This window comes from Arabidopsis thaliana (genome assembly GCF_000001735.4).
Source record: "Arabidopsis thaliana chromosome 1 sequence".
Taxonomy (NCBI): domain Eukaryota; kingdom Viridiplantae; phylum Streptophyta; class Magnoliopsida; order Brassicales; family Brassicaceae; genus Arabidopsis; species Arabidopsis thaliana.
In genome coordinates this window covers 16992003-17007501 of record NC_003070.9, presented here as the reverse complement: position 1 = coordinate 17007501, position 15499 = coordinate 16992003, and the positions used below count along the sequence as shown (strand labels likewise).

Genomic DNA, 15499 nt, shown 5'->3' with positions numbered 1-15499 from the left:
ATTGTAGTTTATACACAGAATATCATACCTCTTTTGTTTCTTAATTATAATTTATTTGTTGGTTAGTTTTACAAATTTCACTTAATGTTTTTTTACTCCAAAAAACACCTACGGGTTTTCTATTTATTAGGCATATATTGTCTTATTTAGTACTAGAATAATAATGGCTATGTCTTGTCTTCACACACGAGAGATTAAGGTTGAGAATATATTGTCTTGTTGTTAGCGTAAACTAAAATATATTGTCCTCACACGCAAGAGATTAAGGTTGAGAATATATTGCATTGTTGTTAGCCTAAACTAAAATGGATGAAACCAATTTCTACCAAATTCATTTTTAGCCATTTAAAGTACATGGAAAACAAGTATTCAAGCTAAATTTCTCTTAAAAAGGATAAAGTAAGACAATTTTTCTTTCTATCTTTTATTAGTTGAAATTTTTGGACCACTTTTCTATTTTTTTCTTAACTTTTTCAGTTTTTCATTTTCTATTTTTTTTTTAGTTCTCACTTCCCACCAATCACACCTTTAAGATTCAATGTTGATTTTAGCGCCTAAAATTTGGATTCTTATTGAACAATTCAAAAATTACAAAAATAATTTTTTTCTTGGATTTAATGAGTTTATTTCTAATTGAAAAAGAAAGAAAAAGAGAATTAGTTTTTAACAGGTTAAATAGTTTTTAAACTAAACATATTGCAAAACTTTCATTTGCAAGGATCAAAGATTTTTTTTTTTTTAATTATTTTGATCTGTATTATATTGGACAAATCCAAATTTATATATATATATATATATATATATATATATATTTATTTAATTTGTCAAAATCTACTTCTCTCTCTCCACCCTCATGGCTCTAAGACCATACATTAAATACAACTTTAGTCTTTATACTATTTTCAGAAAGATACAAACAAAAACTATCTATAAACAAGAAAAGATAAAACAAAGTTACAATCATCTACCAATTTGTTTTAGTTAAGACATTTATTTCACTTGCACATGCATAATTGTTTCTTTGACTGCTAAGAAATTTTCATTAGTTTATGACTTTATGCATGTGAAAAGATGACCATAATAATCTTTCAAATGGAATGCTCTTGAAACTAATACAACGCAATTAAGAATTGCTCTTTGTAGATAATTAAACCAAACTTCACTGAATTATAGCTTCAATTCACATTGCACTGAACTGTTTAGATTGATCTCAAAATTAAGTTTTTTTCCTAACTATTGTCGTTTATTGAATACAATTATTTAAAAGGTAAATTGATTTAGTTGTTTTGCTTGTATAAAAGACCACCATACCTCTCTCCTCTTTCCTCAGTTCACATAATCTAAATTCTAAAGAGAGACGAAAGAAAGAAAAAAAAAAACTTTCAAAAATGTTGGTTAAAGTTTTTTTCTTTTTCGATCTTGATGATAACAACGGTTATTGGCGTTAGCAAAGAATGAGATGAACAGTCATGTCAAAACCTTTTGTTGGACCTTAAGACGATTTCCGCACCACTCTCGGAGATGAGACGTCGTGAGTTATTGATCATCGTTTTGAAAAATTCCGTGCGGAGGATCGACATGGCTATGATTGGTGTGATGGAAGATTCAAAACTACATGAGGACATGGAGAATGATATGCTTGGTGTGAAGGAGGATACAAATCTATTTGAGGAGATGATGGAGTGGCAGAAAATAGAATGATCCGTTCAGTGAATGAAATCTTAGGAGGAGAATTCCCTAATCTTAGATCTTGAAACGTCCACACTTGGCTCCAGTGGCGTTCTTACTAGCTACATCACATATATCGACGAAATTGGTGAATGTATAAACGTCGGGTCGATCCTGAGCTTGAGGACCTCACTTCTAGGGCAAGAGAAGCTTTAGCCCTTTTTATCTCTATTTCGCTGAGAGACAACACCGAACTTAACTTGGTGGTTCCCAATGGCCCGTCTTGGTTATCTCACGTTGACAAGAAAGATCTATATCTCAATGATGAGGTGATAAAACAAAAACCTAATATTTTTCAGTTATAATTTGATAATCGTATAGTTAGATTTCTATCTATAAACTGGTAACCTTTAAAATACACCAATCTTTCAGGAAAAAACGTAAATATATATACACTTTGTGTAATAGATTCACTAAACTAATTTGATTATGGAAAAAATTAAATTATGTTCATTTTATTTTTGGATGTTTGTTCTTCTAAAGCTTGATTAATATTTTTTGGAGCTATTAGAGGTAATTTCTCTAAAAACATTACATTAAATTTTCTTATTAAAAACGTTGTTACTTGCGCATCATAATCACAAAAAGCTCATCATATCTTTATATAAAAACTTAACCAAAAAGATATCAAAACTCAAGATGGACCAAGAAAATAATAACCCAAAAATCTAAAGCCCAATGTTTCTGATAAAAACAATCATAGTTGGGCATCATGATCACAAAAGGCTCACTATAATTTATGAATAACCATAAACCCCAAAAACCAATATGGTCCCAGAAATTAAGCAACAATGGAGAAACAATTCCCCCTTTTTTTTTCTTTCTAATGCGCATAGAATTTCTTATGTTTCTTATAAATCAGACTCTAAAGAAAATTACCGATATTCTGGTCGCGAAGGATGTGACCGGAAATTACAATATAGTGAATGTGGCCATTGCAGCGGCACCTCAACACAGCCAAAAGAGATTCGTCATTTATATTAAGACAAGCATCTATGTTGAAATCGTTGTCATTGGGAATATGAAATCCAATTTAACTCTTATCGCTGATGGTCAAGATTCAACCATCATCACATTCAATTTAAGCTCTAGCAATAGTAAAAGAACGTTCAACACCGCAACTTTTGGTAAGAATTTGTGTTCTCTTTTTTAATAGTTTATAATTTTCTCTTCTTAAATAGTTTATAGTTTTCTCTTCTTTATACCAAACTATAACATTCTTAAAGACATCATACTAAAAATATGTTCGAAGCTTCTAATGGTGATGGATTCATCAGAGTAGACATGTGCTTCCGAAACACGACATGGCCGGTGAAAGGACCAGTTGTTACCCTCCGTGTGAATGGTGATATGTCCATCATTTACAGATGTCGTGTCGAGGAATATCAGGATGCCTTGTATCCTCACAAAAACCGCCAGTGTTATAGGGAATACTTTCTTATGGACACTGTAGATTTTATTTGTGGAAACGCGGCGGCGGTTTTCCAGTTCTGCCAAATTGTTCACATGGATGGATAATTCATGATACTTAAAAAGAATCAAAAATGAAAAAGTGAGAAACATGATACACCGAAGGTCCAGATCTAGTTATTTACAAAATACTTGCTACCTGTTTTCATTAGCTTACATTTAAAATAAAATCGATAATCTAATTTTAATTTTTAATGATTATTATTTAGAAAACTTTAGTGAAATATAACTCTAATATTGTTTGCTTTTTCTTAAATCCGCATTAGTTTTTGTTATAGTTCATTTCAAATATTTTTATTGCATTAAAAAAGTTTGGTATTGTCTTCTAAACATTGATAATTAATTCTAGAAAGATAATTTTTATAATGAAAAAATCTTATTAGTGGATAGAAAAAACTTTCTATAAATTAATAAGTATAATTTATAGATAAATAATGCTTCTATAAATTAATAGAATATTGTATCATTCTAAGTACTTGTTTGTGACCGGTACTTACAAATATTTAAACAGGGTTACTCGCTTTGACAACTGCAGTCTGAAGATACTTGTTGTCTTAAGACGGACGCAACCCAAATAAAGAATACAGTAAAAACTACCATATTTTCATGTTCACCTCTTAAAACAACCGTCCATTTTCATTCAAAGACGTTAATTAGATCACTAACATATCGAAAAACATAACACGACTTATTCTTAATCACCCCTTAATACAATAATAATGCAAAAACACACAGTTTCTTTAGTTAATCACATGACAACTCTTCCTGATCTCACCATTAAAACCAGTAAGAGGCTGAATGTTTCCCATGTTAACCATCGACTTTGCGAATTGTTGGAAGAAAAGTCTCTCGTCTTCGGCATAAGCTTTCACTAATGCACCAGTCTTGCCTACATTGCCAGTGAGAAGCACTTCATCTGATGTCAATAAGCCTTTGCCCCATAGAAGGAGCTTGAAGTATGTGTTGTCGAATCTTGCAGGAGAGGCTAAGTCTAGAGGTGAAATATTGTTGTCACCGCCTGTTGGTGGACAAATTGACCTGAGACCATAGTAGTAAGACCTCTCTAGCGTCTCGTCTGGTTGGTTATTACCGTTTTGATTGTATAGTCTTTGTTTAAACGTTGTGCACCTCGCTACTCCAATCGTATGTCCTCCTGCAACATTTTGGTTTGGTTAAAAACGTTGTTATCATTCGGTTTTAAGAAACCGGTCTCGGTTTGGTTTCCTTGCCAACTCCTTAAACAAAAGATAAATACATGTTAATCTCACCTGATAGGGAAACAAGGTCTTCTTCGTTCAAACCTTTACGTTGGAACATGGTTAAGAGATTTTGAATAGTTGAGTTAGGTGCAGGAATGTTCGTGTTTGCGCCATTAAGGCTAGCGGTCCTCGAGTCTCTCCTCCCTAGTGGAAGCTCCCATGATGGTCCACCACTCTGCATTGAACCACAAATTCGATAAATATAAGCTATATAACTTGTAACTGAGCCAATAGTTTCTCTTGAAGGTCTCTTAATTTTACCAGTATAGTTGAGCCACGAGCAGCTAGAGCTAGAATGTCGGCGCAGGAGACAGTTTGAGGACAAGCTTGCTCAAGTTTGGCTTTGATCTCGTCGATTACTTGAAACCCTCTAACGGAGTTCTTGTTTGGTCCAGCATTCTTTTCACTTCTTATGGTTGCACTATCATCCAACAAGATTGATGCATCACAGCCCTGTTTACACACAGAGTGTAGTGTATAAGTGTTAAGCTTAAGAGACACATAAAGGGAAAACAAAAATAGGTAAAGATACTTTTACCTGAACGAAGCAGTCGTGGAAGTGAAGTCTGAGTAAAGATGCTGCCATTCTTGGTTCTTTAGCTATGGCTTTTTCGAGCACCGTCATAACAATCTCATCAGCTTGTGGACAAGAGAACTGGTAAAATTGTGGGTAAAGATTTGAGTAAAAAGATCCTCCAATGGGACTATTACTTCCCCATCCAAATCCTAGACCTGGATGAGCAACACTAACATCAAAAGAGAACAAAACAAAGAGCACAAGAGTAGGAATAAGCTTTGAGATAGCCATTTTTGTTACTTGGGAGTTTTAAGATGAGATAGTAGTAAAACGGTGAGGGTTTTTATACTTTAGAGATTCAAGAAGCTAACTGCTCTCAGTTTACCAAATCCTAATTTAGAATGTTAAGATAAAAGAGAGAGACATAGTCAACTTGTCCTTATTATACCTCATTGTTGTCTTTTAGAAGTCCTTGTACCAACTCCAAGAACGAATCCATGTGCCTAACTTCACATGTGATCCCAACAAAACCGCCTTGTACCATTGTTAGGTAAAGCTTCTCAACCATAAGCATCTGCACTGTCTAACCTCTTTGTGTTCTCTGAGAGTTGAAGTTTGAAAATGATGAGTGAACTGCTACATTGAGAAAACAACTCTTACCGAATAAAGATTTTCTCTTCATAAGTTATTTACAAAATCAGACATTTAACTTATATCCATTCTGCATCCAAGTCTTTTAGTCACAAAACAAGACCATAGCAATGCAAATATAGCTTGTTTCAATGCTACAAAAATTTTAGTCACATTGCTTCAACCATATAAACGGCTTTAAACATACACTGAAAGAAAATGTTATGGTAAGTGTTATTACAACGACACAGTTTTTGTGTCTGGTATAGAAAATAACACTGTTGTTTTGTTCTAAGCTTTTAACTTAAGAAGTACAAAAACTAATGCTTTGTTACTATTAAGATACTGCCTAACTCGTCCAAAATAAGCCATGATGTTGAGAATCTGATAGCTGCAAACCAAACAAAGTGTAATACCGGCGATCAAAAACCACCATCATGGTTTGTATAATCACTCACTTTTCTTGGATCCATCGGTTCCATAAGCGGGATTCGCAGTTTCAGATGAAGCTAAACTAGAGTTGTTAGCAGAGGTATCTGATGATGCCTCTGTAATTCCAGCTGAGTACTTTTTGATCCTCAATGAAATCAGAACACTTGACAGTATCCCAAGTACTGGGAAAACATAACCCCAGACCTGACTTTTCTGTTTTCCAGCTACTGAAGCCACAGCCATACCAGCGAGGCTACCGACTGATGCGTTCTGCAGGATCATCGGGAGGCAGCCAATAACCGTGGGGAACAGAAAATCAGCTACAAACCGGACTTCAGTAGCTGCCAAAGCGTAGTTTATGACATAGGAAGGAATGGGCGAGAACCTTGCAAGAAGAACAAACTTCCAACCATCGCGCTCAACTCCTCTTGAGAGAATATTGAAGTACTTGTTGCTATGCGCCCACCCTGTAGCTCTGGTGGAACTCTTAAAAACAAACCTGAAAATTCAAAAAAGTATGAGAGAATGCAAGTGCTCCCAATAGATAGATAAATAAATAAAACTGCATATCACATTGCTAAGGTTAATCAACATCCTAGTTGCATTCTCCTACATATATTAATTGGCAATTAGAATCACAGCATGCATTTAACAATTAGTCCATACATATCCATCACATACACAAGAAAACAACCAATCTCATCCACACACCATTATAGAATAGGAAGACATGCATCTTCTCCGCCTTTTTGGCGAATAACGGTGTTAGTTTTCCTCTGAACAGCCAAAATGACATCATTTCTTTACACAAAGATCCACTTCCTATAATGCTTAGAGTAGAATGGATTTTCGTGAAAACTTCTGTATACGGAGGTTTCAGCGATAGCAGGACAATCAAAACCAACAAAAGAGTTTATTCTACATCTCCAAGTAAAATCTCAGAAATCGATAACTTAAACTAAATCAGAGTGTTACTAATGAAGCATATAGTTTCTATGAAGCCATGTAAAAATCCAGCATAAATGTGAATATTGCAAATCATTCCCTAGCATATATTAACAAGCAAATGACAAGCATCTAACGGTTCTTTACATCTCCGTCACATACACAAGACAACAACCACTCTTATCCAAACACCATTATAGAATCTGAAGACATCCATCTAAATCTCGCAAGAAAATATCATGCATCTTCTCCGCCTTTTTGGTGAACAACGGTGTTATCTTACCGCTGAATAACCAACAATGACACCATTTCTTCACACAAACATTCCCTTCCTATCATTCATGCTTACAATTTAATGGATTTCAATAAACGTTCTGCAAAAGGTTTCAACAATGGTGCACTAAAGAAAAATCTAAACCATCTCCAAGTAAAACCTTAAGCATTCACAAAACACGATAACATAAACTAAACCAGAGTGTATTACTAATGAATCATATACTTTCTACGAAGCCAAGATAAGCCATGTGAGAATCATTGTTCTAAATCCAAATCATTTCGATCAAATTCGTACATTAGCGACACAAACTAACGATCCAACAGATCAATTTGAATCACATAACAGTGCAATTGAGAAGCAGACCTGCCGATCCAGAAGGAGAAAGAAGCGGCGAGAACTTTAGCAGAGAAAACACAGAGAAGAGCAGGAAGGAAACCAAAGAGCATAGAAGCACCAGCTTCAAAGAAGACGGCGTGAGGGAGACAAAGAGCTAAGGTTATTGTGTGAACCGCTACATACGTTGGAATCGCCCAAATCCCCAGCCGATCTGACCATTCCTTTAGCTTTTCCAACGCCGCCTCTTTGTTCCATCCGTATTGTGTCGTGCCTTGTCTAACGATTATTGCAATTATCGCCACCGTCGCTGCGATTGCTAACCATTTCTTCATCACGGAGCTCTGAGATGAGAAGAGAAGAAAGCGTGAAATGAAATGGGGGAACTGGTTTTTGGTAATTGTCGAAAGTGATTTTTGAAAAGGGTAAATTGCAAGTTGAATCCTCAAAACTGCAATGTTTTGGAAATATACCCTTGATCTTCTAAAATTGCAAAATGAGACTATTCAACTCTCCACAATATAACACTAATTGACTAATTACAAGAAAAAATTATCAAAAGTGAAAACTTGACAATCACGATTTATTTTCTATAATTTTTCATTTAAATTATTATTAATATTATGATTGATGTATTTAAAATCAATAAAAGTTTATAATATTAGGAAAATTAAAATAATATGCGATGAGTTATATTCCGAGACGGAGTTATATGGCGGAACGGATTTGAAACAATATTAATAAGTAAATAAAACATCATTAACCTACTACTTTAATACAGATGAAATTCTTATTTTATTATTTATTAATATCACTAGTGTTAGACATATAACATCTGTCTAATTAATATAAGATTGTACAAAACAAACTTCTTATGTGGTATATCGTTACTTAATGACAATTATAAAATATAAATATAAATATAAATATCATATAAATGATACAAATTACAAGTATCCTACTATATTATTTGGGAAGTACATTTTAAATTTAACCTTAATTTTTGTAGTTAATTACATGACAATGCCATTAGAAAAATTTAATCAAAAACAAAATCCTTTAATGACGTCATTAATTACCAAAATCTTTTAACGACAATATCCTCTTATTATTAAAAGGGAAGTACAAATTGAAATTTTGTCTAATTTGGCCTCAATTTTGATTTCAATTTTGGATTTTGTTCTTTGCTATTCAAAATCATTAAGGGTAATTTGGTCTTAACAATCTCCTAAACTTGATATGATCCGATTCAATCTAAACCGTTCAATAATTTTAATTCACTTCAATCTAATCCGTTCAACAAAAATAAGTAAATAACAAAAGAAAAATTAAACACATTTTAACACATTCTTCTTATCACTAAATAACAACCAAAAAAAAATCTCAATTATTATTTAGTTATGTCTGATTAAAAAATTTATATTTATAAGTTTAGGATATCAAATTTATTCAAATATTTAGTATAAGAACCAAATAAACCGATTGCCCGCGGTAAACCGCGGGTTAAATCCTAGTTCATCTCTTAATTATAGGGCTTATTTGATTTAAAGACGGGTCATCAAAGATTTCCTAAACTTAAGCAAAATATACTGAATATTCAAATATCTATCTGTTACCAAATTATAAACAAATAAGTTCGTAAAACAATTTAATATTTTATATACGAAATCAACTAAATCTTAATCACATAAAAATTAGCACAAAAAAGTATTCAACAATTAAAAAATTATCAAATCTCTGTGTTATATAAGTTTTTATACTATATTCGAATAAAGTGTAATATATCTTTTTAATTTGTATTCTTTAACTAATTTAAGCTAACTAATATATTTGCTAATCTTATACCTATCAAAACCGACTATCGTTTCTTATCTCTATAGTATTTTTGCAAGACTTTTTTGGTGGATTTGGGTAAAAGTGCATTCGGGTCATATGGTACATTCCCCTATTAAATAAATATGGTGCACTTCTATGTTATTAGCTAAAATGTTTAGATTATAATTTAGAGTCATATCATAAATAAAATTAATATTAATAAAATAAATGGCTTTTTGGCAAGATGGATTTGGAGGGACGGGTTTTTGAATCAACATTAATAAAAAAAGTAAAATATAATTAAATCACCGTTTCAATACGGGTTAAATCTTTAATTTATTATTTTTTAAGACCATTAATATTAAACATATCAAATCATCCTAATTTAGAAAAGATTATATAAAACCAAAAATGTTATGTGGTATGTATAATGTTAGTATATATAAAATTAAACTATAAAATATAAAACTTTAAGCTAAAAATTGTGGTAACAATTATAAACTGTAAAATATAAATATTTTATAAGAATAAAATTTGCAAGTTTCAATATATCTTACTTTTAAAAAATAAATCGTCCCGCGATATACCGCGGATTAAAATCTAGTTTAAATATGATACACAATCATAAAATTTTAAAATTTAATATTTCTGATAAAATTAAACGGATTACAAAAATACATTTTGGATGCTTGTTAAGTTAAGCTTCTTATTTATTCAAGGTCAAAAAGATTTACGTCTTTCTATTCATATTTTTTTTTATAGTTTACTAGGGGGTATTCCACGCATTGTGTGGAGTCAAAATTAATATAGTAAAATAAACTATAATTCTAGCTTATCATATATTGCTTAACTACGCGTATTAAAAATACACGAATATGAGGCACATGAAGATGAACATGAGTATCTGGTTAATTTGCTAGATGCATGGACAAATGTCTCCATTCTCCTGGTTCCTCTTATGATAGTATGGTTTACCAGATTTTTTGTGGTACACTAAGTAGTGTGATGACATGTGAGAACTGTGGAGACATGTGATGACAAGTCAAGAAATTGCAAAACAAATCGAGCAATTTCTTGACTTGTTGTTAAAAGTAATGAGGAGATTAACAAAAAAAGTTGAAGAATCATTTGATCGTATTAATATTTATATTTGCAATAATCTAAGCGTCAAAATATTTAGATTTTCAGATACTTAAAATAATTTTAGGTATTTAATCTACTTTTGAGTAAATTTGAATACAAAAGTGTTCAAGGTTTTTAGTTATTTTCTGTATTTTCGAGTAGTTTGGATATATTTGGTTTTAAAATTTTGATTTTTGAGAACTTCGGGTAACCAGTTTCCGAACCCAAAATATCGGACTTGACCCCGATCCAAACCCAAAATTTAGAAATACCCTAACGAATGGGTATCCAAACGCCCACTTCTAATCCCGAGTGACTTATTTTTGGAATATCTCTAGCTAAAGTGTTACACCCCTATATAATGAATTATTATACAATTAATGAAAATCGGGAAATGTGATAAAGTTTTATATTTTTACGTATACATTGTTAGGCCTAGGCGTTCGAGTACTAGTTCAGGCGTTCGGGTACTAGTTCAGGTTCGATTCTAGTTTTTTGGGTTTTATAGTTTAGGCCTGGTGGCATAGGCGTGCCACGTTTGGTTTTGGCTACTTCGATTCGGGTACCGAAATAATGAAAAAATTGGTTAGATTTTGATAAAATTTTGTTTAATTTTTCGATTTTTGGTTATTTTTGGTATTTTAGTAATTTTGATCTATTTATAGTACTTGATATTTTTGGATTTATAAAAATAATTTTGGGCTACATCAAGTCAATATAATTATAATATATTTCGGGTTCGGTTTGGTTATTCAAATATTTATTAGTGTTTCGATTTTACATATTGTCAAAATTATCTTATCGTAAATTTTATATATATTCAAAATTAATCTTTTATACACACAATGAAAGAAGCATAGAACTAAATAGAAGCAAATAAATAAATTAACAATGAGGTGAGTAAACAAAAAAATAAAAGAAGCCAAGTAAGCATGTAAGAAAACAACGACAGAAGAAAAGAAACAAACCAAAGAAGGAAACATGTAAAAGAGCCAAGCAAATGAATGAATCAGTTGAGTAAGCGAATGCCAAATAATAAAAGAAATAAAGAAACTGGCAATAATAAGTAAACAAGTTAATTGCATGTATGGTCTGAGCAAACAATGAAGGGAGTAAGAAGGAAGCAAACACACAAATTAAGAAATGAAATGAAGCAGTAAGGAGTGAACTACGATCAAATAATCAAAGTAACAAACAAGAAGTAAACAGAGAAAAAAAAACAAGCAAGCTAGTTAAGAAATCAAATAATTAAAAGAAGCAAAGAAGAAAGCAAGTAAACAATGTAAGTAAAGAAGCAATCAATGAATCAAGAAAGCAAATATACATGAATGTAGGCATAGATTCACACATGATTGTATTGTATACATGCATGTATATATAAATGTATGGATGTATGAATGTATATATGAATGTATGCATGCATGAATTTATGAATGTATGCATGCATGAATTTATGAATGTATGGATGTATGTTCATATGAATGTATGAATGTATGGATGTATGAATGTATGAATGTAAGCACATATGAATATATGCATGCACACATGACTATCACGCTATCAAAGAGGTCGATGTAGATTTTCAGAGTTCTGGAAGCTGGATGTGGAAGAGGCTGATCAAGCTTCGGCCGTTAACAAGACTCTATCTCCTTTATCACCTTGTTACTAGCTCTACTTGATGATTAGAAGAGCTAGTCCTCTTTTTGATATCACTAGCTCAATTGGCCCTCGAGTGTTTGGTATCTCTCGACTGGCTAGTATCTCTCAGGTTGTTCCTAATGGCAGTTGGACTTTGCCGCTAGTCGTATTGCTCCGAGCATGCTTACCTATTCAGCCGCGAGACACTAACTTCCCAATATGATCATTTTCTTTGGAGGAATCATTTGATGCTCCAACAAGTATGTTCTCTACGTCTCTTATGTGCCAAATCTACAACATGTGGCAAAAACTCTGTTTGGTTCTCACAAAGAGTTCTAAAACATATTCATAACATGCTACCTTTGAGAGACATATTCGTCCATGGGGTTTGTTGGTTCCTACCGCTTGCGCGTACTCCTTGAAAAGCCGAAAAAGGGATACATGTTTATTCCCATTCCAAGTCTGCGACTCCTTACCAATAGCAAGTTGGTCACCTTGCCTACGTCATCCAAAAGAATGTTAGTGGAAAATGGTAAATATGTATTGCTATTACAACCAGATCAATGGGTGAGCACATTTACCAGTGATCATCTTGATATTAACACCGAGATTTGAAAACCTTCGAATGATTTCAGTATTGTCATGTCGTAAGGATCAAAAAGTGGCAACAAGCTAACAAATTACCATATGTTGTTGCACCATGCACCAGGGCTTTCCTTCGAATTATCTAGTACCACCTAAAAAGGGAAATAAGAACACATACAATTGAACATTTGTTTCCACGCAGAAAAGAATAACAAAAGAAGACTGAAACTATGAGTATCAATGTCAAACAAGTACCTAGAAAGCAACAGCCAACAACCTAAGACCACACATGTCAATAATCGAGAGCACCTTCTTTCTAAGGTCATTGCTGGGAAAATCAAATTAGTATAAAGAGGAAGGATAAAAAAAGACATTTGCTGGTAAGGTTGAAGATTCATCACCTAATCAGGAGAAAGTTTACTACTGTCGTTGATGTAAGTCAAAGCAGTTCTCTTATCCACATGGTTGAATGGAAGGAAGTGAACATGATTCTAGCTCGAGCCTGCGCAAATCCCAATCAAACATAAGAAGTTGTTTCTTGGACACTTAGTGAAAATGGTCGAACCGAAAAGGGTTATACCAAGCATCCCAAACATAGTTGCATCAATGGCATCCTGGTTTCTCAACCATGGAAGCCATAGCTGCAAATAATAGAATTGATCTTTCTCCACACCCTGAAAATCGCAATTGTTATAAAGAAGTTGTGACAAAGTTGTTAATATAACGTTCTGGATGCAAAGTTACTTACTGTATATATGTAAGTGACATAATCTTTGGAGATAGCATCCTTCTTCCTCTACATATTTTTTAAAGATTATGTCACTTACATATATACAGTAAGTAGCTTTTTCTAACGAGCCTAAGTAAGGAAGTCTTTGTGCCTCTTATGATTCAGTAACCTAAATATGAATGACCGGATTAGAATAAGAAAAAGAGCATTAAATTAAAATACCTCGATGCATTTATGTTTCTCTTACTAAATTATGTCATTCTCTGTAGCTTAATGTTGTACTAATTCCCAAACAAGGAACACGATTAAGGAACACATTAAATTATGTCATTCTCTGATAACGACTATCACATTGGCTTACCAGATTAGATATAGGGAACAAGAACACTAAATTTACAAAACATTAATTTACCTTGATGCATTCATGTTTCCTTTACCAAATCATGATATTCGTTGTTGTATTAATCACATGAACACATTAACGAAATCCATATGAAACAGCAGAATTTCATCACCATATATTAGCACAAAGACAAATATCTGATAAAAATCAAAGTGAAACCTGGAAAGGGAAGCAGAGAAGCATAACTCGTTTCATAAATAATGTTCTCTTAGAGTCTTTGTTCTTCACCGTGCAAGGATGAAAGAAAACCTGCAAATAAATAAAATTCCCCAATTCAAGAAAACCACAAAACTTCAAGTAAATTCTCACTTTTGCAATTTCAATAAAACAAATAAACAATTACTTCATGTGAAAATTTGTAATTTACTGCTCTAAGTAGATCTTGACTTTGGACTCAAATGGCTGCATTAAAGTAAAACAATGTGAAAAGTGGAACAAACCAACCAATGGGTGTTTGATCAGTTCTCATAAATGACCGATCTCCATATAGAACATTTTTTGTTTTTGAGACTCACATAGACTATATAATCTTCTACTTGAATAAAAGAAGAAGAAAAGAGAAAGTAACTCGAAAGACTAAGCATAAAAGAAGAATTGAAGAAACATACTTGGGAAACAAAAAGATGACGCACAACAGTTTTAAAGCTCCATTGCGATAGACCAAAAACTTGAGAGGCACGCCGCGACATTATTTGCGTCTGATTTGAGAAGACAACAAAAACTTGTAAAACATACTATATAAGTTCAAAACAATAGAAACCAAGACCTGAAAATGGTTTTGTTGAATTACCATGAAAAGCTTTACTTCCACAAATCTGAATCTTGCTCCAGCTTTTGTTTTTTTCTCTAGAACTTGATCTCTCACGTTTTCTTAGCTATGGATTGTGGTGCTTTAAGCTAACAAAATCCAAAACGGATACGAATAAAACGTGTTCCACCAGTGCAAATGTATACAAGACCAGCAAGACAAACATAACAAAAGGCAAATTGTCATATCCAATAGAAATTATCCATAGATTTGTAAATGGTAACTTACAAGTGGGAGTTCGTGGCTGGTTGATCTTCTTGTTTTACTCTATGATGCAAGTTTTCCAGCAACTTATGCCACTGCTTATACCACAAACATATAAACCTTTCTCTAGCTTATTTCGATTCATATAATTGTATATTGATTCAAGATAAGTTAAAATAGTTATACATTATCTGATTCCCACGGTATTCAACATTAAAACCTTGTGTCAGAGAATCCAAGAAGCAGGTTGCAAGTAAACACCAAGCTCTCAAACCCTGAACAATTAAAACTAACAAATACTAAAATTTGAAACGAAGAGAGAAAGTTAAATAGAAAAGAATAATCGTAGAACTTGATCCTTGTGTTTCCCACTAATGATGACGAGGACTTTGCCTTGATGGACCCTTTAAGAGTCTCCATCTGTAGAATTTCAAATAGTAACCTAGTACTATCTAAAGCAAAGTACACATTTTAGTGGAAAATAAACTGAGACAATTAGTCAGAAAATGGCAAGCGATAAGGATAGAAAGTAAGAAATTTTAAAACAAGTTCAGTAGTTAAGGAAGAAAGACAGTAAAGAAACAAGGAAGCAAGTTAACCAAA

At 32.7% G+C, this 15499-nt stretch overlaps 5 protein-coding genes, 2 long non-coding RNA genes and 1 other non-coding gene across 9 annotated transcripts; 3 read left to right on the top strand and 5 right to left on the bottom strand.

The window, feature by feature from the left end:
- Positions 1 to 1578: 1578 nt before the first annotated feature.
- Positions 1579 to 3246, top strand: PME7 (pectin methylesterase 7; the record flags this gene model as incomplete). The annotated part of the gene is made up of 4 exons (NM_103578.2): positions 1579 to 1644; positions 1854 to 1997; positions 2591 to 2855; positions 2981 to 3246. The coding sequence occupies 4 exons, from the start codon at positions 1579 to 1581 to the stop codon at positions 3244 to 3246; spliced, it is 741 nt and encodes a 246-aa protein (NP_175118.2).
- Positions 3247 to 3634: 388 nt separating this feature from the next.
- On the bottom strand, positions 3635 to 5413 carry AT1G44970 (Peroxidase superfamily protein). Its single transcript, NM_103577.4, has 4 exons — positions 4996 to 5413; positions 4719 to 4910; positions 4467 to 4632; positions 3635 to 4351 (listed from the first exon to the last, which is right to left on the bottom strand). Exons 1-4 carry the CDS (start codon positions 5263 to 5265, stop codon positions 3939 to 3941), a joined length of 1041 nt encoding a protein of 346 aa, NP_175117.1. The 5' UTR covers positions 5266 to 5413; the 3' UTR covers positions 3635 to 3938.
- Positions 5414 to 5767: 354 nt separating this feature from the next.
- Positions 5768 to 8056, bottom strand: AT1G44960 (SNARE associated Golgi protein family). The gene is made up of 2 exons (NM_103576.5): positions 7622 to 8056; positions 5768 to 6535 (listed from the first exon to the last, which is right to left on the bottom strand). Exons 1-2 carry the CDS (start codon positions 7924 to 7926, stop codon positions 6055 to 6057), a joined length of 786 nt encoding a protein of 261 aa, NP_175116.2. The 5' UTR covers positions 7927 to 8056; the 3' UTR covers positions 5768 to 6054.
- A 4150-nt stretch (positions 8057 to 12206) lies between these two features.
- On the top strand, positions 12207 to 12389 carry AT1G44941 (uncharacterized protein; the record flags this gene model as incomplete). The annotated part of the gene is made up of 1 exon (NM_001123967.1): positions 12207 to 12389. The coding sequence occupies one exon, from the start codon at positions 12207 to 12209 to the stop codon at positions 12387 to 12389; it is 183 nt and encodes a 60-aa protein (NP_001117439.1).
- Positions 12390 to 12457: 68 nt separating this feature from the next.
- On the bottom strand, positions 12458 to 13347 carry AT1G44940 (uncharacterized protein; the record flags this gene model as incomplete). 2 transcript variants are annotated; one of them, NM_001160931.1, is made up of 3 exons in its annotated part: positions 12458 to 12665; positions 13007 to 13028; positions 13317 to 13347. In NM_001160931.1, 3 exons carry the CDS (start codon positions 13345 to 13347, stop codon positions 12458 to 12460), a joined length of 261 nt encoding a protein of 86 aa, NP_001154403.1. The 2 variants fall into 2 exon arrangements, with proteins under 2 accessions (NP_001154403.1, NP_001154402.1); NM_001160930.1 differs by having other exon boundaries at positions 13332 to 13347.
- Positions 13348 to 13456: 109 nt separating this feature from the next.
- On the bottom strand, positions 13457 to 13611 carry MIR5025. The gene has a single exon (NR_139221.1). It is a non-coding gene; the product is annotated as a microRNA ath-MIR5025 precursor (primary transcript).
- A 939-nt stretch (positions 13612 to 14550) lies between these two features.
- AT1G07277 lies at positions 14551 to 14754 on the top strand. Its single transcript, NR_139220.1, has one exon. It is a non-coding gene; the product is annotated as an other RNA (long non-coding RNA).
- Positions 14551 to 14932, bottom strand: AT1G07273. Its single transcript, NR_139219.1, has one exon. It is a non-coding gene; the product is annotated as an other RNA (long non-coding RNA).
- Positions 14933 to 15499: the final 567 nt, after the last annotated feature.

Excerpts from the sequence above, each read along its gene's own strand:
- AT1G44970 (NM_103577.4), bottom strand. The coding sequence starts at position 5,265 with ATGGCTATCTCAAAGCTTATTCCTACTCTTGTGCTCTTTGTTTTGTTC. Across the intron at positions 4,633-4,718 it reads CTCGTGGCTCAACTATACTG|AGTGGTGGACCATCATGGGA; the intron begins GTAAAATTAAGA and ends GGTTCAATGCAG. Across the intron at positions 4,352-4,466 it reads AGACCTTGTTTCCCTATCAG|GAGGACATACGATTGGAGTA; the intron begins GTGAGATTAACA and ends AAAATGTTGCAG.
- AT1G44960 (NM_103576.5), bottom strand. The coding sequence starts at position 7,926 with ATGAAGAAATGGTTAGCAATCGCAGCGACGGTGGCGATAATTGCAATA. Across the intron at positions 6,536-7,621 it reads TTCTCCTTCTGGATCGGCAG|GTTTGTTTTTAAGAGTTCCA; the intron begins GTCTGCTTCTCA and ends TTGAATTTTCAG.